The 24,113-nt window shown below is 44.5% G+C and overlaps 1 protein-coding gene across 17 annotated transcripts in view; it reads right to left on the bottom strand.

Moving 5' to 3' along the window:
* Window positions 1–24,113, bottom strand: part of KIF1B (kinesin family member 1B) — a 146,154-nt gene that overhangs the window by 23,907 nt on the left and 98,134 nt on the right. For 12 of the 17 annotated variants that reach the window (XM_045063717.1, XM_045063719.1, XM_045063724.1 and 9 more), the window contains 14 exons: window positions 21,890–21,983; window positions 20,708–20,856; window positions 18,690–18,868; window positions 17,666–17,803; window positions 16,250–16,498; window positions 11,074–11,192; window positions 9,635–9,720; window positions 9,175–9,304; window positions 8,832–8,994; window positions 6,162–6,252; window positions 4,448–4,566; window positions 3,777–3,832; window positions 1,812–1,920; window positions 370–436 (listed from right to left, as the gene is read on the bottom strand). In XM_045063717.1, coding sequence (XP_044919652.1) covers window positions 370–436; window positions 1,812–1,920; window positions 3,777–3,832; window positions 4,448–4,566; window positions 6,162–6,252; window positions 8,832–8,994; window positions 9,175–9,304; window positions 9,635–9,720; window positions 11,074–11,192; window positions 16,250–16,498; window positions 17,666–17,803; window positions 18,690–18,868; window positions 20,708–20,856; window positions 21,890–21,983 — 1,749 coding nt within the window. The remainder of the gene's footprint in view (window positions 1–369; window positions 437–1,811; window positions 1,921–3,776; window positions 3,833–4,447; window positions 4,567–6,161; window positions 6,253–8,831; window positions 8,995–9,174; window positions 9,305–9,634; window positions 9,721–11,073; window positions 11,193–16,249; window positions 16,499–17,665; window positions 17,804–18,689; window positions 18,869–20,707; window positions 20,857–21,889; window positions 21,984–24,113) is intronic. The other 5 variants (XM_045063729.1, XM_045063730.1, XM_045063733.1 and 2 more) reach the window with 1 other exon arrangement.

Raw genomic sequence — 24,113 nt, 5'->3', positions numbered from 1 at the left:
TTTGAAAATAAAGCAAAACAAAACTTTTAATTGTGAAAGCACAGTTTCCAGATATGAAAACTGTATACAAGAAAATAAAAAAAATGACATGGGAGCTGCACAAATCACAGTAACTGAATAAAACAAAATATTTTTCAAAATAGGTCTTCTAAAATATATTTATGTATTTAAGCAAGGGTGTAATATAAGCCAAGGTCTGAGGAAGAAACATTAAAAAACCAACAAAAAAAAGGAAAGAGAAAAAAAAGAAGCAGCAAGAGGACCAGGTTTCTCCAATCCCCATATCCACTGGAATGGAGAGGACAAGCAGAGAAACAGAAAGAGCTCTGGGTCCCTCCCTCAGGGCCTCTCTGGCTCCCTTGTTAGTACCTGATGAAGCAGAAACGTCCCCTGGCAGGGCAAGCCCGCTGTGTGGTCGACCACAGCTGGGATGTACCTGTAAAACAGAAACGTGCAAGAAAGCAGTTAGACGGGATGCCGGTGCTGAGGGTCACCTCACCCACAAGTCCCTCCCTGTCGCTACAGCCCCTGTGGTCGCTGTCTCCCCTGTCTTCCTCACCATCTGGGCACTTCATCACACAGTCGTTTGCATTTAATGAACCCTGTCACTTATCCACGCCACAGCACCCTCACTGTGCTGGGAGACTGAAGAGCTCCCAGCACAGTAACGTCCTTCGGCTCCACAACCCCCCGCTTGCCCAACGGACAGTCCATAAATAAACGTACAACAGCAACAGGGAGTGTCAGCAGGGAAGAAAGGGATTGTTTCGGATTTCAGGCAGTTTTTAAGAATCAGAAAGTGATGAACTCAGTAGACCCTCTTACCGCAAGTATGTCTCCCTCATAATGCAAGTTATAATCACATTATAGATCTGTCTATGGAAAGCACAATTTCTTAAAGCAACGTCACTACTTATAGTTAAATACAGTACTGATACAGCCATACTCTCTCACAAGCAGGAACTCAAAAAATGTTCCACGGAGATGATCATGGTGGCGGTACTAAGCATTATCCTCAAGACAACATTTATTCCCACCCTTTACATGAACTGATACAGCCCCTTCCCTCTGTTGCGGAATGGGGATCTATTTTATGTGTTTTTCCAAGAGCATTTTAGAGACAACTATGAGTAACATGTTATCACATTCAGCGCTCACTCTAACACAGCTCACACAGAGGAAGGAAGCTGATGTTGATTTTTGTGATCTAGGTCAGCAGTCCTCAGCTGGAGGTGATGTGGAATGTCTGAAGACACTTGTGGCTGTCACACTGGAGGGGCGGTGGTACCAGCATCTCATGGGTAGAGGCCAGGGATGTGGTTCAAGATCCCACAATGCACAGGACAGCCCAGGACAAAGGGTTACCCAGCCCCAAACAGTGCCAAGGTTGAGAAACCCTGGTCTAGTATATGTGCTGCCGAAGCGAGCACTGAGAAACCCTGGTCTAAAGAAACGTTCTGCCCCCAGTCCTCTCACTGAGATTATTAAGGTTAAAGTCCTGACTATATTCTGTGCAACATGTTTCTGACTCCCTTTGCTTTGCTGCTAACAGAATCCGTCTGTAAGTTTTCTATCCTTGTACAAAGTGCCAGTCTCCATGTTCTTGCTGTTGCTAATAAGAAGGCAAATTATTACTCTGGATAGTCACTTCTTTGACCAACATCTAATTCAAAAAATAATACCAACGCCACCAAAAATTCAATTCAAAAATGACAATGAGTCTTTAACCTGAATATGAAGAGACTCCAAATTACATTTTCTAACTTTGAAAAACCTAGGCTTTGTTTAAAAGTTTATAAAGTTGGACTTACTCTCCTGTAGGCTCCAGTTCACTGATCTCAAACCAAACCAGAAGATCATACTTGCTCATGCTCTGGCCAAGGCTGGTTTTGCTCATGGTGTTTAACTTGGTGGCTGGAACTTGTAAAAGTTTTTAGAAAAATGTCAAAATACGGTCCAAGTCTACTTAGTAAAAGCATAAGTTCTTTAAGGACACACTCGGGAAAGGTAACAAGAGTCAGGGTGAGATTTAAATGTAGATTAAATGAGATTTAATCGGTAGACCCAGATACACATCACCATCAATGACATCAGTGCCTCTGAACTGAGAGAACTGGGAAAATGGAGAGTTGGTATCTCTCTCCCTCTCAGCCAACAGTATCTGTTCACAAGAACACAGGTTTTGTGCAGAGTCAAAGTGCTCACGACACCATTCAAAAACCTTCCTCAGACTCTTCTCTTCTGTGGCAGGCAGAGCAGGAAGTGGTATGGATCACGCGGTGCGGGCAGAGCCTCACACCTCAGAGGGTCTCCTCAAAGCTGCAGCGCAGGAGGGAAGACCCATGCTCCAGCCCAGGAGTTTCCCAAACCTGCCTGCACGTGGCCTCTTAAAGCAAAGCCCGGGCAATTACATGACACGCTGTTTATGGGCAGGACTCAGTCCTCTGAGAGGACCGAAATCCCTCCAGGTGATTCCAGTGTGCACGTTCTCTGCTCAGAACCTGGGAGCACCGGCAGGAGAGTCCAGTGACTTGGGACCGACTACTATTCAGCCACTAACTACTAGGCGACTTCGGCTGAATCTCTGGGAGTAAGTCTCCTCATCTACATGAAGCAGATTAGGGTATTAGCCCGCAGTCTTGAAGAGGTATCGTGAGGACCCACTGACACAGGGTATCTAAAGGGGCCTGAGGACTCATACAGCCCTAGTCAAATGTTAGCCTATGTGCATGATTCACTCTGGCTGAATTCCACCTGAGCTGGTGCTGCTAGCCAAGAAAAAATCAGTGTCACTGACTCTGGCAGTCATCCGAGGGCCAAAAAGCAAAATCAGAAGCATTAAAAAAACAAAAACAAAAAAACGATCTACTAGGAAAAATCTTTAAAACTGAAGAAACATTGCAAAGAACCCAAGTGAACAAACACAAGGGGACTCCGCCCCACCCCTGCAGGTGAGGGGAAGCGGCCGGTCAGAGAGGGTGCGTCCTCACATCTCTCCAAGGGAAGCGTATTCTTGGCAACGCGCTAGACCCTAGGCCCGGTTCAGCCAGCAAACAGCGATGTGTGTTTCCTACACAGAGAGCCAGGCTTTAGGATAAGCCCCCGAGTGTGGTTCTACATCTACGGCAGAGCTTAGGTCAGCTACTAACCATGCCGTTTGGGTGCCCTCTCACTCTGGCAGCCTGGAACTGGCAGAGAGAGAAAAGACGGCCCTGGGTCCGCCCCAGCCTGGAAGGCGGCCACAGCGGAGGAAGCCAGCGCGTTGGCGTGCTCAGAAAACGCGTCCAACACATGCACGTTCACATAGTCAGCTATGAGAAACCGAACGAGTTCAATCTTTCTCTCATGGTCTGAAGGCAGGATGGAGAGCAGCAGTACAGAGGTGGAGAACAAGTACAGGGTGTGGGGCGGTGGCAAGGGGGCAATGAGGAAAAAAGGATGAAAATAAAGAAAAAGCAAAACAAGATGAGTGAACATGCAGAATACATTTGAGATGCAAAGAAGCGCCCAGTCACCCAACAGTCCGGAGGAGTTACATATAAAGCAGAGAGATTTAGGAACAGGGAGCTTATCAAAGTCCGCAGTGAGACCACCAGAAAGTGGGCAGGGAAGGAGCCCGACCGTTTCTTACTTATTTAAATCAGGAACCTAGAATTCCAGTTCCTGCTGGACACAGGAACATGTAAAGATACACAGGAGAGCAGCGGGCATGTAAAACTTATTTCTGTCTGAAAAGCGACCCGAGTAAGAGCCGTGTCACCCAGAGAAGGGCTCACCTGGCTTGGAGAGTGGCATGGGTGGAGGGAAGAAGCGGCGAGACGGCTGGGGTGGGCTGCGAAGGAAGGAAACGAAGTTCAAGGCTGAGGAAGGGTCTCATGTGGACAGTAACGGCATGTTCGAATCCCCTCCAGAAACAGATCATTTGCACTTTCCGACGAAGCAGAGTATCAGGCACCAGACATAATCCCCACCGTGAAACTGAGAACCAGATATTTTAATAAAAGTCCCCTTGTGGGTCCCAGCTAATTAGTGAAATATGAGAACTTCCCTGTTAACACTGACACTCTGCGATCACCCAAAAGGCCCCACCGTTGCTCTCACCACCTGTGATGTCTCCACTACAGCTCATGCTTCCTAACGCTCTGGGTAGTGAGGAATCATTACACACAATACTCGCGTTACGCCACCTCGCTTTCTATCCTGTTCAAAGTCTCTTCCCAGCACAGAGACGGTCCTCCAGGACAGCCGGCGAACGTCAGTGTGCTTCACCTATCATTAGTGATTCGGTGGCTTAGAAAAAAGGTGCTGATGTTTCTACAGAGGAAACATCGGTTAACACAGAAAATTGTTCTTCAATTATCTTAATCCCTTCAAAGATTTCTTCCTTCCCAGCAAGCAGCGTAACAACAGTAAGATCAACAAGAATCCTTGCTTATCTGCTTCAAACCTGCTCAGTTCCTGTCCTTGCAGATGAAGCGGGTGCTGCTGATAGTGCCCGAAGACTTCAAATACTATCGGCTTGGTTTTGATATATTCCACAAACGATTTGGTGACCTCCACCGCAATCTAGTAAGGAATAAAGCCAAGCTAGATTAGGGAAAGATCTGCTGTAACACACACACACACACACACACACACACACACACACACACAGAAAGTGAGCACTTCAGAGTAGCCAGGATGTGCTGGGTATTCGACTCCGCAGGCCTCCCGTACCAAGACAGGGCCTCCTCCCTGGTTCTCATTACCGAGCTCCAGGCCTTCAAGACCCTCTGTCATCTGACACCCCTGCTGCCCTTCACACACGTGCTGTTTCGGCTTAAACTCACCTGCTGTTCCTCCTGCCTGAGCTTCACTCCCTGGGATGCCTGAGGACTTACCCAGGCTACGGCTCTGCCTGGAAGGCCTGCCCCTGTTGACCAGGCACCAGGTACAATACCGAGTCTGACCCACCTTTTCTTATGACACTGAGTCCTTCCGGAAGTTCCCCACCTCATTTCTCCTCCCAACAGAACTTTAAAGTATCTTCCCACTAACGGAAATGACCCTGCCTTCTTTCTACTCCCTTTGCATTTAAGGAATACTTTTCTGTGATCGCGTGCTACTGCTGTTTAAATATTCATTTGATTTCCCCTAAGCTCTTTGGGGCATAATCCTCTATGAGTCATTCTTACTCCCCAGTCCTTGTGCGCACTAGCCCAGTGAATATTTATCAGATATGCACATGCTTATATTCACTCAATTAAACCTAAAAAAGAAAACAGTGTTTTGTGTTTGCTGTTCCATTTTCAATGTTGTCCTTCCTGCTCCTACCATTAGCAAGAGAAGGAGAGCGTGTCATGTCATAGTGAAGACCCTGAACACACGGCCACACTGCTCAGCTCCAACCCCGTCTCCACCTCTTCCTAGCTCGGTCTCTTCCTAGCTCGTGTGTGACCTTAACTGTTCTGTGCCTGTCATCTCAGCAGCCATATGGGGCTTATGAGGGTCTACAGTATAAAGGTAAAGATTACATAAATGAAGACGCAAAAAAAGGCCTTTGGAACAATAACTGAGATGTAATAAGAGCTCAGGGAACGTCAGCTATTGTGATGAGGCTGCAGACTTTGAGTCGGGTGTGGGCGACCCTTCTAGAAGAGATGGAATGCCTGTGGTCTTACTCTACAAACGACAGCTCTAAGGGTACTAATGGATTCATCATATGATCAGCTGCAAGGAAAAGAGACCGAATCTTAATTTATCTACAAAAGATAAGTTAATTTTTCCTACATCTGAGCAATCTAAGTGTCTTATAGTTTAAAGGACAATACGTTAACTTAAACAAAACTCATATTAAATCTACTTATTTTTCTAGGAAGGAAACACTAAAAACAACTCACTACATTCCCACTGATGGAACATTTTTATGGGCAGCCCAACCCCCACACACTCCTGGGGCCCACTGTAACTCGAGAAGGCTGGCCACTCCGACCCCTGAAGATTACCTCATCGCTCTGGCCACTCCCTCTATTGTCTATTCTCACCACCACGCAGCTTGGATAATCCTCCTTCCAGGGCTGCGAAAGACAAAGGCCGCCCACACAGGTCGACTGCCTAACACCGGCATCTCAGACAGCCCCTAGACCTGCAATTCTTCTGGCAAAAACGTCCATGTCACTTACATTCTGCACGTGATAGAAGCCCAGAGGACTTCCTCTGCCGTTGTTTTTGAGGGGTTCAGTGGAGAATGCTTCATCATGACGATGCAAAAAGCTTAATAAAAAAAAACAGGACACATGAACTTCAAATTACACAGTTTCATCAAGATCTGTTTTAAGAACCTGAGTTGGAGGGGTGCTTGGGTGGCTCAGCTGGTTAAAACATCCGACTCTTGATTTCAGCTCACGTCATGATCTCGGGGTTGTGAGATAGAGCCCTGACCTGGGAGGGGGAACCGGCTTAAGATTCTCTCTTTCTCTCCCTCTGCCCCCTCCAACCACCTCCCTCTTAAAAAAAAAAAAAAAAAAAGAACCTGACTTGGATCCTCTGGAAAAAAGCAGCCTACTTAAAAGCAGAGTCTTTAACTGAACCAAGTAATTCATAGTTCCTTGTGATATATATTTTCCATTATCACTCAGACAGCATTTTAGATTTTATTTAAAAAATGACTGAAAGATTAACTGACCCTGACCACTTAGCTTTGTGGACACACATGCAAGAATATCTCCGAAAGCATCAAGAGTGAATTCAGTGACTTCCTGTTTCTTTGTAGGAACATTATTTTTACTGAGAATAGAAATTATTGAAATCATTCTGTGCAGAAAAGATCTGGCAGTTTCAAGCTTCCATAAAGTAATACTAAAGCCTGTGTTTAGTGTTCTTGCCTAGGACAGTCTCTGATGACCTGCAAAGATTAAATTTAAGTGTCACCTCTTCCACGAAGTCTTCCCTGACTCACCCAAATAGCTGTGTCTTCCCACAGTACTACGGACCTATTTTCCTCCAGTAGCAAGGGTTTCACTCTTTGTAATAATACGTTTACATGCCTGTGTCCCCGAAAGACAGTGAGTATCTCCTTAGTGCTCCAGATATAGAAGGTACCCCTGAAATATTTGTGAAGCAATAGACTATGTTTATTTATGCTCACAGATAGTGGGGTTTTACTTCTCTCTCCCTCCCTATTAGTCTGAAATAAACAGAAGTAGAATTAAAGAATACTGAATACAAAGATCTACTCTGACCAAGACACCCAGGTACCCCGCTCCTTGTACTTCTTTTTTTTTTCCCTTCCAATGTTTCCCTCTCCAGATCATAAGCTGTATGTGCCAGGGGCATTACTTGATTTGGGATCTATACTCTTCCAGTGCTCCGCTTAGAACAGGGACAAATATCCTGGGGTTCCACACTGGTGATGCCTAAAATCATTCATACTGCTCGACAGCTGGGTCTTCTCTATACAGGTCAGATGAGAGTCTGTAAAAGCTCAAGAAGAATCTGAGCCTTCTTTCAACAGGAGTCAACACTCCCTCCCGTCCAGAACTGACACCAGGTGGAGAGGCTACTCTCGTGCTGGAGATTTTAGGACAAAAAGATCAACATGACATTACTGGCATTTCCGATGCCAGTTAACCAAGTAGGTCTTTTCCATAAAACACGTGGGGTGCGTGGGTGGCTCAGTCGGGTAAGCGTCTGCCTTTGTTTGGCTCGGGTCATGATCTTGAGTCCCAGGTTGGGGGCTCAGAGGGGTCTGCTTCTCCCCTTTCCCCGGTTCATTCCCTCCTTCTCAAATTAATAAAATCTAAAAAAAAAAAATTTCAGTTGCCCAACTAGTGTAATAATGAAAGCTCAACGCAACAGGGTCATCTAGCTAAGTCCACCCCCATGCTAATTTCGGGCTACTAGTGAAAACACACTGACGGGGCACAATCAACACTCGATAGGTAATATGTCGACAACAACTGTGAGTTCTAGCAAATGATATCAGTGGCTTACTATGCAGTAATCACATCTGATTCGTGGCTAAAATCTCCATAAAGGCAGTGCTTTGTCAACTGTACGAGGACCCCTGATGTGCAGAGAGGCACATGGCAGAACTCTTGAGGAGCCTCCTGGTGGCGCCAGGGGCCAACTGTGGAGTCAGGACCGAGTGGAGGGAGAACACACTCTCTTGTACTGTGGCCCTTCCTCAGTCATGAAAAAACATACTGGTGTCTGGAGGTATTAAAAGTTAACACTGTCAAAAGAGTTTTCCAAGGAGAGTTATGAGAAGAAAAACTCCAGAGGGTTATAGGGTAGACTTTGTAAGTGGCTAAGGAATGAAACCAGTCACATCTCTACAAAGTAGTTATTTTTCAGTTGATGTGGAATTTTACTGTCATTTGCAAGGTTTTTTTCCTCCAAGTATTGAACAGGCGTAACTGGTGGCTGGATAATTCATGGCCTTCAGATTTGTTTATCAATAAGATATTTCTCCATGAAGAGCATGAAAAAGATGATTAAACAGGCTTATCTACATCAGAGCCTGTATTTCCAGCAGAGGGGGGACAGGCCACCGTGGAACCCTCTTAGCAGGATGCATGGTCAAACCCCTCTTCACAGTGAACTTGAGTTCATCCCATTTTAGGTTTCTGGTTCTTACTGCCCCCTGGAGTGAGGAAAGCGGTTTTATTTCAGACACTGCTAGTTGTTTCCCTCTTGAGAGTATTAACACCTCACATAGGGGAAAAAAACAAAAACAAAACAAAAAAAAACCCCACTTCGCATATGTAGACTGAAGCACTGAAGCACGGGGGTGGCGCACAAAGGCTGTCACCTGGGTCCCCAGCGTGGCAGGCAGGCAGAGGGGGGCTTACTTGAACTGACAGAAGATATCCGCATACTCCGGGAGGATCCCGCTGGCCTGCAGCACAGTCACTCGGAAAGTGAAGGCGCTGCCCAGCTTCAGGTGGTGGCCGATCTCTTCAGAAAACCCTTCCATGACCATCTTACCATCCAGCAAAGTGCCCGACTTCAAATCTAGAAAGGGTCAAATGAACACACATACAGTTCAAATATGGCCCAGATGACTCTCAAAGAGGAGAGAGGAGGGCACGCTTTCCATTCCTAGTCGACGAAAGCAACTATCTCCCTTGATGATGGTCAGCATCTTGCCCTCTTTGAGAACGTCCCCCATCACAGTAACCTCTGTCTACGTACCCAAGTCATTCATTCGGTTGATTTCTTCCGGAGGAGTGGTGACCTCAGAACTCTGACCCTGTCCTTCCACAATCCTCAGTTCCTCCAAGGACAGACCAGAACGAGTCATTGCAACTGAAGAAAAGTCATTCTGAAAAGAAGGCAGGAGCAGGGAGGTAGCTGATGAAGCAGCACGACAGCGTATTTCCCCCAAGCTCCTTACTCATGTCCATTTGCCCCAAAAGTAACAATGGCTGGAAAAGTATGTGGATTAAGAGCTGCCTGAGAAAATGTAATAAAATAGAATTAGTGTCATAGTGTCTTTGCCTCTGTAATTGTTAGACATGTCCTGTGTTCATGCAACAAGCCCGTGGTTACCTGTCTTCTGTAGCTCTGGCCAGAAGAACTGTGGACGTTATTATAAAACCTGTCTTCTGCTTTTTCCTTCTATGAGTTTTTCCCTCCCTGGAAGGGTTCTCACCTGATTAAAGTACTCGTTATCAAACGATATTTTAGCTGTTCCTGACTGTCGAATCCCAGAACCATAATCAGGAGCTTCTTCATCCGCTAAGGAGAAAACACAACAACAAAAAAGAGAAGGATCAAATGAGTCTATGATGGGGCCAGAGGAATGGCTCTTGTTGGATGATAAAATAAACAGGAAAGTGGTGGAGCCTTCTAGCTCAAAGACTTTCGTAAGAAGAGATGCTGAAGAACAAGCTTTTGCTTAAGAAAGAAAGAGCCGGGGGTGGGGGGGCGCCTGGGTGGCTCAGTGGGTTAAAACCTCTGCCTTCGGCTCGCTCGGATCATGATTCCAGGGTCCTAGGATCGAGTCCTGCATGGGGCTCTCTGCTTGGCAGGGAGGCTGCTTCCTCCTCTCTCTCTCTGCCTGCCTCTCTGCCTACTTGTGATCTCTGTCTGTCAAATAAATAAATAAAATCTTTAAAAAAAAAAAAAAAAAAAAGGAAAGGAAGAGCCGGAAGCAGTGAAGTCTCAGGGGCTGATTCCAACTCTATGCAGAGGTGTATTTACCAACCTTCTCAGCTCAAATGAGACTATTTAATAAGGAATCGGTTTTATTCTTGGTATTGTTCAAATGTCACACCTAGAAACACGGACTCTTCCCTTGGCAAGAGGACATGCAATACCACCCAACGAACAGCTGAAGGTATGGGACTGTGCTTGCCCGAACTGGCAGAGCGTCGACCCTGGTGGCCGTGCCAAAGATCTCCACAGGGAAAAGCTGCAAGGCCACTCCACATCGCAGGGCATCTGGAAACTATATGAAATGGCCAAATTCTTTCCCCAGAATGTAGGCTGGATCCTGGCGAAGTGTAAAATCGCAGAATCTTGATCCATAAACAACAAAGCAGTAGTCCAAGGACTGAAATGTCTGGTACAAGTACCGTGAGAGAAAATGATGCAGGAGAAAGGTCCTGGATATCCTTTGTTACTTCTGAAGCAGTTTTAGAAATGACTTTTATAAAAGTTGTTCTTTTTTTAAAAGATTTTATTTATTTATTTGACAGAGATCACAAGGAGGCAGAGGGGCAGGCAGCGAGAGGAAGGGAAGCAGGCCCCCCGCTGAGCAGAGAGCCCGACGCGGGGCTCGATCCCAGGACCCTGAGATCATGACCTGAGCCGAAGGCCCAGGCTTAACCCACTGAGCCACCCGGGCGCCCCTAAAAGTTGTTCTTTATGTTAAAGGAATCCCTTCATCCCACTACTCCACAATAGCTGTGGCCCAGACTAACAGAATCTATTTTGATAACGGGGGAATGATAACTAAAAGGAAGCAATGAAAGCTTTCTCCAAGACAGACACACCATCATGCAACTCAAGTGTGGCCCACACAGAACTGGTCTGCCTTGTCTCTGGGCGAGGAACCCACAGCTCTCACGCGAGGGCAAGGTCGCCTACCTGCAATGGCCTGCACGGCCACACGCAGAAACCCCCGCACTTCACCTTTCTCGCTCACGATGGCTACCCTGTGAATCAGGGGCACAGGGTACAGCAGGTTGCTCAGGTAAACAAACGCCCTAGAGACAGAAACCGGGAGAAAACATCTGAGCACCCCGCAGGCAGAAAAGCTGGCTTTCAGATTCCCGAAAATTATTCTCAGGGCTTCTAGGCCCTGTCTTAAGGTCACCTTTCTGTTCTGTACTACCAGACTGCCTCCCGTTGCTCTTTTGGCAGAGAGAATACAGGAAGAAATGCAAACACTTGGTAAAGCAGTTGACAAAAACCAACTTACACCAAATTACTCCCTATAAAAATGACAAGTTAAAAAAAAATGGCTAGCCTAGGTAGAAGAGTAACAATTGGAAGTAGACTTTCAAGAGGACTGTCCTCTGGATACTGCTAAGGTGCAGAAAAGGGAACCTACTGAAGAGCTTAACCTTTTAACATAAAGGTGTTATGTTTTATTTCTCCCAAGAGATAAACCAGAAATTGGGAGACAAAAAAGGAAGGAAATGGGCCTGTAATACAGTTAATAACTCTAAAATAGATTTCAAGCCACAGCATTATGGAAATGCTCTAAGAAATGACTATTCTTTTCAGGCAGGTGACTGACACATATGAGCAAAGAGGGTTTGCAGCCAGAAGTTTCTGAGGAGAAAGCTTATAGGAGACTCTGGCTGGACACAGAGACGGATATCCAGGGAGAAAAAGACAGCTCATCCCTAAAGGACTGCTTTTGTTCCTGGAGTCCAAAACTTAACTCAGAAATGGCAACACGAAAGGAAGGTTAGAGAACTAAAATCATCTACTTCAAACAAACTAGCAGGGTCCCAGCGCATTTGTGCTCGTTTTACTTCATTATTTTGTATCTATTGATTTTTTTTTTAACAATAAAAATGTGATCACAAGTTCATTTCAATTAGTGGCTGTGATACGGAATCTAGTTCCTACTGTTACTCTTGTCTTCCCACCGGGTATATGATCTCTGAACACAAAGCAAGACAGAGAGTAAACACTGGCACCAAGAAATCAAACATAACCGAACGTGACACATATGCCTGTCTGCTTCTTCTCCTGCTCTGAGTCTGCCTTAGAACAAAGAGAAATGGGAGATGGAGTGGATTTGTGGGATTTCAACTCAAAGTAATGAAAAAAATACTGAAAACTGACAAAGTACACCACAGAAAAAGACATGTTAATAAAACTTAAAGAGCATAAATGAAATGTGAATGAAAGCTGTAACAAAAACAACTGTAAGTAAAACACTGAATCAGATCAAATGAAGTCTACTTCCCTTTCAGTCTGCTCCAAAGGGGGGGAAAGAAATACTAAGAAACAGAGGGTTAAAGCTATGTTGTATAAAAATTTAAAAATGAAAGTCTTCTAAAAAGGATTCCAAACAAGACTCTCAAGTATTGGTTACTGTGACAGAGGTTAAAGACGAAGAATTTGGCCCACGGTACCAAATGGACGGCTTCCCTTTCCCAGTCAGCACCACACAGGCCACCTTCAGCTCTTCATGACTCCAGCCCACTGGCTCGCTCTCGGTGCCTCGGCGGGGCAGAGTCACCGCACATACCTGTCCCCGGCGTGGAGCCCTCCCTGAACTCTACTGACCACCTCACGCCTTTAACTTCACAACTGCAGGTCAGGTCTTACTCTGAACATACTTTCATGACAGGCTCCCCCAGCGCTAAGTGATCTCAGTAACACACATGACTCCATCATTGCTATGATTTACATCTATATGACTGTTTGTCTGTCTCAACAACCAGTCTGCAAACCTGAGAGAGCAGGATTCATGTTTGATTTTGCTTACCGCTGTCTACAGAGGGTCTGGCATATTATTAAGTACATTCAACATCCAATCAACATGATTGAGCGTCTATGTACATGACTTGTCCTCTATCCTTAATCAGAAGTGGACCATTTTCCAGAAAAATGGGTTACACCAGAGGTAGAGAAGCAAAGCGATCCAACTTTATATACTAGGTTGATTTTTCGAAGATATACTCAAAATGGATATTAAGTATAGAGAACATGTTTAGGTTCCTAACTATACTTAATTTGTATAGCTGTTTTTATACTTATGCCAGGAATGCCTGTTTCTAATTTTCAAAAAGCTTCCCATTTGAAGGCACTGCATATCGTGTTCATACATGCATTACAACAAAGTACTGTCTGACCACACACTTAGGCAAGAATCTCCTTTCCACCTACGGCAATGGTTATTCCAAAGGTGAAAGGACAGGAAGTATTCTTGTGTATTTCCCGTTTTAGAAAAGAGACTTCCGTGATTCTCCGGCAGTGGCACAGGGGCTACACAACCGCTCTCCAGCTCTCCCTGTATTGCCCAAGGTCAATGCCGTAGAAGTTCTCCTCTGAAGTTTTTTAAGCTGGAATTTTTATAAATACTTTGCATTCTTGAGAGTCCTTACACTTGGCCCTAGCAGACTGAAGGAGAACAGCAATGAGAGGGGAGATGTAAAGGGTGTATTAGCACAAGTTCTGGGAAGTTACAGCAAAAAGGGAAACAAATTTGGTCAACAGGAAGACAAATCAGTGTAATTATGGTTCTAGTTCCAGAACACAATGTCAGTTCAGACTTAGGTGTCAGAATAACCATCTTTTGCCCCCTTTCAACCCAGAAGACTAGCTTAACTATTTCACATTTCATCCCAAATTATGACGGATGGTTCATAACATCCCGGCATGCCATAAGAGAATAGCTAAAGGGACAAGCTCTTTTCATTTTCATACAAAATTCACCAGAGGCAGCCAAGGCCAAGAAACAAAACCTACAAATGGAATTTCACAAGAAAGTGGAAAATTTTACAAGCGAATTGTATTTGCAATTATGCACCAATATGGGAAGTCCAATCTTGTGAATCACAGAAACAGGAAAGAAGTTACTTCTCATATGTACAATGACCACTACATATCTGGGTGAAGCTGCATAGTTATCAGTTTTGATTGTAGATGAGAAATGAAGTCAAGGGTGAAAAGTAAAGCGCTATCCCCCACTTGACTGATGGCCACGATTTCACCCCCTCCACTAACCTCCTCCTCACAAGTTAAAGTTAGCTGTAGAACCAGGGAAGCCAAACATATGGAACTTACTTGAAAATCAAAGCAGAGCTGATTGCTTTATACCTAGACTTAAATCTGATATTATTAAAACAGTAGAGAAAATAAATTAAAATACATTTTAAGCCAGTGAATGTCCATATTAAGTGGGATTCTGACCCAAGTTCTCCAACAAGTGACTCCAAATACAAAGGCTTAGGAGAACTCTTCACCAAGATAGTCACTTGGCTAGTGCGGATGACAGAATCGAAAAGATAAAGATCTTTAAGGCTCTCCGTTTTCCTACCTATCTCCTCATTTGTACCTGAGAACCCGACAGGCCTTGGTTTCAGTGCGGCCTCAAACATCTCCTAGGGTCAGGGTTTTTTGCAATGTGCCAAGTGAGACGAAGTTCCACGTTCCTCCCTGTGTGACGGTGCACAATGAGCAGCTGCGCAGCTGGCACCAGGACAAGCAGTTTAGGGACAGAAATTCAGTTCTAACTCCCAACCCTTTTAGAACACACAAAGCCATAAAATAAGAAAAAGCTCTATGGTCCCATTATTGGTACACAGAGCCACTGCTCTCAGTTTTAATATAAATCAGCTTGTCTGAAATTTTAGGCATCTATTTCTGGCAATACACCAGCAGAAAACAATATTCACGGCTGCACAATCCCTTAATGCTTATGCATGGAAAAACTGAATAGATGTTGCTCTGCTAACATAAACTCCCAAGGCTGTCTAATATTACATTACAAGCCCTGGTCACAGCTGAGGCTTTCGTGTCTACCAGCAAGCTTGTCCTGCCCCCTGTCCAGCCAGTTCAGTGACCGTACACCCCAGTAGTTATATTTAGTCCTTGCCAGGCGACCGACATCACACCATGAGCTCAGTGTGAGACTTACCTCCCTACTGGCTCAGGACACGTGCTGCACTTTAATTTTTAGAGAACCGGCATAACTCCCTATTTTTAAAGCATTTAGCAACATGTGGCCCTAATGAACTGCTAAGATTCAATTTCATACCTTAAAACCTGCACAGGTTTTGTGAATCCAGCGAGTGCTGCACTGCTGAGTTGGTAATAAAATTACTTCAGCACAAAGACAGGGTGTAGACAAAGACCTCAGTATGAGGAGCATACGAGGAGAGCTCTGCGTCACTGACAGATGGAATCTGAGACAAGGCCTCAGCTTGGAAAACCTAACTTAACACAGAGCAGTTTCATGCAGTGCTGAACAAATATCCATTGGTGGTGGTGTGAACAGATAACTTCATGAGCTTCATCATTATAAAACCTATAGGTAAAATTTTGGCAGAAGCCAAAGATCTATAGGTAGGTTCACTGAAACTGGCTAAAGAAAGGCATCCATTGCAGGCAAAAGGAAACTTCATGCTCCTGATTCTTTTTATGACTCAAAGTAGGTAAAAAATAAACCCAACACACTCCTATTGATTTACTTTTTAAGACTTTTAAGTAATCTCTACACCCAGCTTGGAGCTCAAACTCACAACCCTGAGATCAAGAGTTACACACTCTACTGACTGAGCCAGCCAGGAGCCCCCTACCTATTTATTTATTTATTTAGATTTTATTTTTAAGTGACCCAACACTACTCCTGATTCCACTTTTATTCTCTTGATTCCTGCCGGTGTTACACATCCTTTGTTTCAACCTTGGCCTTGCTCTGCTCTCCTTCTCATGTCACCCCCTCTGGTTCTTCACTCACATTCCTACGAAAAGGAAGCATCACAACACAGGAACATTCTTTGACCTTGTATCACTAGACTCAGCTCCAATTACTTTCTCCTCTGGGGTTCTCCCCTTCAGAGGGAAATGAGTGGGGGGTTTCAGACAAGGGGTCCTCCACGGAGAGCCTTCACACACTGCCATAGGCTGTACCGAGCAAATACTGACTACCCCACAGACACGGCCTGAGGGCTCTCCCTCACCAGATCGGCATGACACAAATGGGATCTGCTAGGGAACGTCATCCCGAATTGCACAAGGAGCCTCTTTAAACCAAGAGCTGGTCCCTTTTTGCCCTTCTCACAATAACCTCACCAACCTTCCCACTAAAATGAACCATGGGGACCGGTCGTAAAACGGGTCATGCCCGTCACTGAAGAGATCTGATCCCTCCTCCGTCCCTGCGTCAGAGCCGGCGTCATCCACGAATGCCTCATCATCAAAATCCTCCATTTCGTCTTGCTGTTCGTCAGCCAGCTCAGTGATGTCGGAATCGGCCGTGGAAAAAGTGGGGGAGGGCGTGCGGTCAGCAAGGCGCTCATTCACACAGCCGTGGAAAATGGGGGAGCTAGACACCAGGGAAGACGCCAGGGGACACAGCCAAGGAAGGAGAGAGGAACAGTTGGTTAAACAGGAAGCTATAGGTGTCCACAGGACAGAACCCACTGGGGAATCAACACAACAAAAGCAAGTGGAAAAGCGAAAGGATAAAATGAGCATAAATCATCTGGTTCAGGTGAAAGGGAACAAGGACTGGTCCTTAGAATAAGAAAAGCAAAAGAAATACATGAGTAGAAGATCCCAGGTAAAATGTGTGCTGCAAAAATGCTTGTATTTTCCAGTTCACACAAAAGATCAGCAGCCAAGCCTCAAAGGAGCCACTCAACATTTGGTCAAATAAAAAAAGTACAGATCTTTATTCCAACTCCCACGTCATCTCGGAGCCGAAAACAAAACGGACGGAGTAGTGTACGGCAAAGCAAGTACGGGCCTTGCGTGGGTAGGATGTGTTTGGCCAGTTCAACTCTTCAGAAACACTCTACTAACAGAGTGGAATGGAACAGATTTCACTTCATTTCTACAAAATACTAGGACTTCAGCTCCTTCTTTTGGCCTAGTTCCTGTAAAACTGTCAGAAAATTTTCGCAGTTGAAAATTCTATTTCCAAAATCATTAAGCTCAAAACATATTACATTACATTTCTGCTTTTTAAATTCTAAACCTCTAAGAACCTGGACTCACAGGGGCACTACTTGTTTTCATTACATGTTGAAATTTATGTATACACAAAAGAGGCTCAGGCAGATGACCAAGATATGCAGTTGGCTCACCCGTGGCAAAGACTAACATGACATAAATTGCCTTTAAAAAAAAAAAAAAGAGGACACGTCAAATCAAGAAGTTAGTTGCCAGCTGGTAAGCTGTAAGTCATACTGATTTTAAACTGTGCAGGATACAGATACAGGTTTTCTTTTTCTTGCAAATCTCTGCTCTTCAACGATAAGAGGCAGGGAAGGCTGTCAATTACTCCGGATCAAAGGCGAGACTGAAGGACGCACACCGAAGAAAGCATACGCAAGTTTACCGCATGACCCAGTGGCTGGGTCTGGATGGGTAAGATTATATGTGGAGCATTTGTGCACACTTTTTCTTTTAACTTTGTGTAATAGCTGCTGAGGTTTTAAACAAATCACTCACTATTTAAAAAGAAGACACTGATGAAATCATCACGTACCTTCCTACCAGTTTGAACCAATGGAACCGATCATAAAAGGGATCACTGCCGGTCACGGTGGCTTCGCTTTCATCCTGGCTGCCGGAGGCCACCTCGCCGGCCCTGTCATACATCTCGCGCATCAAATCCAGCCTCTGCCTGCGCAAACACAAAGTGCTCTGCTTCATATCATGAGATTGCATCAAAATTTCACTCTGGAAGTATCTTCCACGTAAGATTAAAAACAAAAAAGCTGTTCCCACCATCATTTAATGATATTAGAAAAGAATCAAGACCCAAAGTAGAGAAACTCAAAATGCTCAGTATTCACAGTGTCTGAGTCTAGAGACAAGCCACCAGAGTAAAAGATGGCCACCTAACCGCTACTGAACATTAAGAGAAACGCAATTCAGTGGTTTATGACATCTCAAATATAATGATCAGTGGAAAATATCTCACCATGCTAAAGGCAAAGGAAACCATATTGTAACTTTCCTGTTTATTACTGATCACCAGATCCAGAACAGAAAAGATAAATGATTACTAGACCCAAGGCAGAACTAGGTATCATAATATTGAAACATTTAAAATGTAAGAGGGTCTACAGGGGGCAGATCTAAATCTGATCTACAGGGGCGCCTGGGTGGCTCAGTGGGTTAAGCCGCTGCCTTCAGCTCAGGTCATGATCTCAGAGTCCTGGGATCGAGTCCCACATCGGGCTCTCTGCTCCGCGGGGAGCCTGCTTCCTCCTCCTGTCTCTCTCTGCCTGCCTCTCTGCCTACTTGTGATCTGTCAAATAAATAAATAATATCTTAAAAAAAAAAAAAAAAAAAGTAAATCTGATCTACAAGCAACAACAGAGCGGGATTCATTGATTTAGCAGAAGATGGACGGACGGTGGCAGCCCCGCTGAGCAACAGCATTCAGCACCACAGAAAAGGAAGCAACAGTGCCATCACACAGCGGAGAGTCTGAGGGAGCCCACCCGAGCAATTTATTATTTCCTAAATAAAATACAACTGATTTTATGAGGAATTTTTCATACCTGAGTTTCTCCAAAGACCAATAATGCGTCGCTCCATTCTTCAGATCCTGGACCTCTACAGCCACAACAGTACGAGGGAAAGGCCTGTCTTCATGAGTTTTCTCCATCTCAGTGGGAAGTAATTCCGGAGGCAGAGGGGAGTACAATGTGTCCGTCAGCAGGACAAACTGGAATTGCACCTATGTGGAAAGAAGAAACCATCCCAATGGCCTTAACGTTTTTAGCAAGTCAGCCTCAGAAATGAGGTGATAGAATCATACCCCATGGGAAAGAGGTCAAACGTGTAGTATGTGCTCAGTGAACAGCCTGTGATTAACTGGGGAAAAATGGCCACATGTGTATCAGCTGTAGAGAACCATCCTAATTTCAAATTAAGCTATTTATAGACTTTGCTCTCCTAGCTCAGCACAGTGTTTTTACACAAACTAAAATCTCAGTCCCTACATTTTGGCTGATGGAACTCACATAAGAGAACAAAAGCTGGACCCGCGAGGACATCTCTAGCTTCTCACGGAGTCGTGGGGGGGTGGGGTTGGGGGGAGGGGGAGCCTATAGCAATGTCACAGCTGGTTTTCCATCCTAAACTCAAGAAGCAGAGGTGCTACTCTTAGAAGTTCTTACCACATGGAAAGTGCTTTGCGTGCACCGTGTCATTTATGTCTTGCTACCGCCCTGTATTTTCACCTACGAGTATCACGTAAATGCCAGATACACCAGCAAGAAGGAAAGACAGAGTCCCCTGCCTGTACTTCGTCTGCTTGGAGAGAGGGGTAAATACTTACAAAATGAAATGGGCTGGTGAGACTGAATGAGGAAGATACCCTCCCCTGTTGTACAGCACTAGAATACAGCCCTAGAGGAAGAGAATGAATCTCCCAAGGCTGAGCCCTCTGTGCTCTTTCCTGCCACGTGACACTGCCCACTGACCCCGCTGTCATCCTAGTAGCCTCCGTTCAACAGTGGGACACGGAGAAGCAGCAAATCTAAGATGTGGTGTGACCTTCTGGTAATAAGGAAAAGCAGTAACATTTATTGCCTTTTCAAGTCGAAGAGCTATCTCAACTCTTTACATCTACTCCTTCTTTCAGGCCTCACAGAACCCTAGGAGGCAGGGGCCGCTGCAGAGTTCCTCTTGAGGGAATGGAGGCACAGAGCCGTTGGGGTCAATACAAAAACTGGAACTGGAGGCTGGCTGTTTGAGAGCAGAGGACCTGTCCCCTGTGTACACTGGCCTAGACCAGGAAGGGCACTTAGGACTCATAGGTGCAAATGTCATGATTGAAAACTCAAAGAAAATTGAGATTTTTCAAAACCCAAGGATAGTGTTCTCCTATTAATATGTTCCTCTAGCTCTTGGGGAACTGGGGTGGCTCAGTTGGTTGAGCATCTGCCTTCGGCTCAGGTCATGATCCCAGAGTCCTGGGATCAAGCCCCACATCAGGCTCAGCAGGGGAGCCTGCTTTTCCCTCTCCTTCTGCCTCTGTCTCTGCTCGTATGCTCTCTCTCACTCACTTTGTCTCTCAAATAAAATCTTTAAAAAAAAAAAAAAAGTTTTGCTAGCTCTTGTTGGAATACAATCTCCTCATTTGTAAATAAGATGGAAAACAAGTTGTTTTAAAAATGTCATGTAATTGGGATGCTTGGGTGGCTCAGTCAGTTAAGTGTCTGCCTTTGGCTTTGGTCATGATTCCAGGGTCCTGGGATTGAGTCCCGTATCGGGCTCCCTGCTCACAGGTAATCTGCTTCTCCCTCTCCCTCTGCTGCCCCCACCCTGCTTGGGCTCTCTCTCTCTCTCTGAAAATAAATAGATGAAATCTTTAAAAAAAAGTCGTGTAATAAATATTTAATGAGTACCTACTATGTTCCAGGCACATACAGTGAATAAAGGCATATATAACCCTGTTTCACAGCCAAAAGCAGCTGAGTTCACCCAGGGAAAGGCTAGTTCAAGATGAGAGCTACAATCCCCTGAGGGACATGTGTGCTTCCAGATGACCCATGGGCTCCCACCTCCATACCTTCTTCTTCAGTTCCACACTGATGGCGTTGGCTTCCTTCAGGTAAACAGCATTGCCCCAGAGTAAGTCCCTTAATGAAGTAAACTGGTGAGACTTCCACTTCCGGAAGGCCCACTGGGCCAGCTCAAATTCATGCTGTGTCCAAGCAGCTGAAAAGAGCAGACGAAGCGTAACAAATGGTGATCTCGTCACTACAGAGAAATTACGTGTCTCCTCTACCTCATCTCTCTTATCAAGTTAGGTGCCCATAGCTCTCCATTCAGCTGCTTTTGTTTTCTGCTTTTCAGTAAAGCTTACGAAATTCTGTTGATATTATGAAGGTAGTATATACATTTTAGAAAACCTAAAAAAAAATTCTTTTTAAAACAGTACATGAAAGATACAGACTTCTCTTCCTTTTAAAAAATGTCATATAATACGTGACTTATAATGAAGAAGAACCCTATGGTATACTATATATATACTATACAACTTCATATGCTATGTATTTTTCTTGCTAGTACAAGAAATAAAAAGGTCATATTTTACTTCAATATTAAAAGGTAAAGAATTTAGTATATAAATTAGAGTTTCTCCAAAGTTAATCTGCAGCCTTGAGATTACTGGGAGGTTGGGTGGAGAAAGCCGGGGGGGAGAATTCATACTGCACCACAAGGAAATAACAAACAATTAACGCCCCGATTCAGCTAAGAAATTCTGAAAAATTTACAGCAGGTAGGCATGACTAAGCAACAGGATTAGAAATCTGCCAGAGGTGGCTTTAATATACATTAATAGAGTTCAAAGTCCTCTCTGGGTAATCCTGGGCGTAAACCATATGTCAGTAAATAAAAGAATATCTTACCAAAGATAAGGCCCTATATTTATCTGTAACATACACATGAGCTTCACATGTACAGTAATTTGAGACAATATATGTAAACTGCCTAAGAGACTCCTGTAAGGACCGAGCTAAGAACCTTGTGTCCGACGGACACGGCCAGCCCTTCTCCCACCTCAGAGAGCGCAGTGTGTGTTCTCAGCATTGAGGATCTTCTGAATCCCCTCTAACCTGGCTCGGTAAAACATCAGTAAGTGGTAGGGTCATCTATGATCAAATCCAGCTTTGATCACAGATGAAGGGCTAGTCTGACGGCACAGACCCAAAAGCTACAGAGGGAAATTTTCATCTCTGGAGTTCACCTTCTTCCTCTTCTTCCTCCTCTTCTGTTGTCTCTGCAGCGAGCGAGCGGGTCTCAACCTGCTTCTGCAAGGCCTGCAACTTACTCTCATAGTCCTGGATGAAAAGAGAGGAGAGGGCATGTAGGAGAGGGAGGAAGTGGACAGAGGGGAGGAGGAATGGCAGCGGAGTTGAGGAAAGCGCAGAAAGCAAAAGATCACAAAGGGAAGACAGAGGCAGAAAACAATAAAAAGACATACGGAGAAATACTTAGGAAAACCCCACAAAGTACACAAGATAGGGGTAAACGCTGAAGAAAGCGAACTGCCATCTCTTTCTACGCCCTCGGACTTAAGAGCTCTTTATTTGGGGTTGAGGGCCAGCCAGGGGGTACTTTGAGCAGGAAAACACGTGGATCCCGTAAATTTATTTCCTAGTAGTATTTACATAGAACCTTCACTCATCAAGGAATTCCAGAAAAAAACAATACTGGAAAATTCACCAGTATCGCCAATAGTTCTGATCAGCTGTTTGGATGGGAACCATGGACTCTGAACTCTGCGGGTGGAACACTTGCTATTTTTGCAGTTGTAGGATGCAGGGTACAGCCTTCAGGTAACCAAAAGATCACGGTACTATTCGGGCCAAAATAATGTATAGACTGTATTTAGCTATTCAAGAAAGATATTTTAAAATATACTATTATAATACAAAATGTATTATTGTAATACAAATCAGATGTACCCTTCAATTCTCCATCTACTCACTCGATGCCTCAGTGGGGGTGGTATCACCTTGAAGAGGGTAAAAATATGGTTCTTGAAGGATACAAAAATCTTACTCTTTTATGCATAAAGCACAAATATATATATACAGTATAAAAAGAGATGTACTACACATCTGAGGTATTAAAATTTCATGGTGGGGAAAGATTAAGGAAAAAATGTCTAAAAAGTTTCCTTGGAGCAGTAATTTTAAAAAGCTTGCATTATTTGAGAATAAATCAAGTAAAGGTTAAGAAAAGAGACCTTCCCCTAATAAAATACCAAATTACAGCATAAGCACAGTAGTTTAAGACACATTGCCTGGGCTTCCTGCTTCCTTGGAGTGACCCAATTATAGACTGTCCTGGACAGAGGGATTGGGTATGGCCATGTTTTCAAACAGAGTTCTCCCCGAGTCATAAGTCAAATATTCTTTTCATTACAAAAGGGCCACTGAAAGCCTCCTAGCAAACTCTATTACGGAAAGACTCCCAATGGCAACGCTAACTGAGAAGGATGCAAATACTCCCGAGGCTCATCATTTATTACTTAGTCTCACAGAGGAAGCTTTCTCTCTTTTGTGGAGCTGGCTCTGAAGAGAAGCCAGCCACACAGCTTTATTAGCTACTGAAACACACTTTTTGGGAGACAATGCACTGTGGCAAAAATTAATTAATTAATTAAATTAAAAGCTTTTGCTCCTGGCACCTGCTCTTACTAGTCTTATAATTCTGGGAAAGTTAAATCCTCTCTACACTTAATTTTTGTCATCTTTAAAATGGACATTTTAGTATCTGACCTGCCCCCTACACAAGACTGAAGGAAAAACCAAATGATGAACCATTTAAAAATGCATGTGAGGGAGCCTGGGTGGCTCAGTGGGTTAAAGCATCTGCCTTCGGCTCAGGTGATGATCCCAGGGTCCTGGGACTGAGCCCCGCATCGGACTCTCTGTTCAGCAGGAAGCCTGCTTCCCCAAACCCCTCTGCCTGCCTCTCTGCCTACTTGTGATCTCTGTCAAATAAATAAATAAAATCTAAAAAAAAAAAAAAAAATGCATGTGAAAGTCTTCTTAATTGTAATATACACTATCAAAGTGACAGGCCATGTTTTAAAAAGTTTATTTTCTGGGGCGCCTGCGTGGCTCAGTCGGTTAGGCATCTGACTTCGTTTCAGGTCATGATCTTGGGGTTCTGGGACCCCGCCCCACACGGGGCTCCGTGCTCAGCTGGGGAGTCTGCTTTTCCCTCTCCCTCTCCCACTGCCCCTCCCTCCATTCATGCTCTCATGCTCTCCTTCTCTCAAATAAATAAAAATCTTAAAAATAAATAAATAAAAAAGTTTATTTTCTAAGTATACCCAGCACACAGATCTTGGTTTCTAAATACTATTCTCCACTAAAAGGAACCAAGGCTTCTTGGGAAAACAACTGATTCCACGTTTGAAGCAAGGAAAGTACAAGGTGAGCTCAGAATATCTTGCG

Source organism: Mustela putorius, unplaced genomic scaffold, assembly GCF_011764305.1.
Source record: "Mustela putorius furo isolate JIRA1106 unplaced genomic scaffold, ASM1176430v1.1 tig00003853_pilon_pilon_pilon, whole genome shotgun sequence".
NCBI classification, from domain to species: domain Eukaryota; kingdom Metazoa; phylum Chordata; class Mammalia; order Carnivora; family Mustelidae; genus Mustela; species Mustela putorius.
This window is presented reverse-complemented; position numbering and strand designations above follow the sequence as displayed.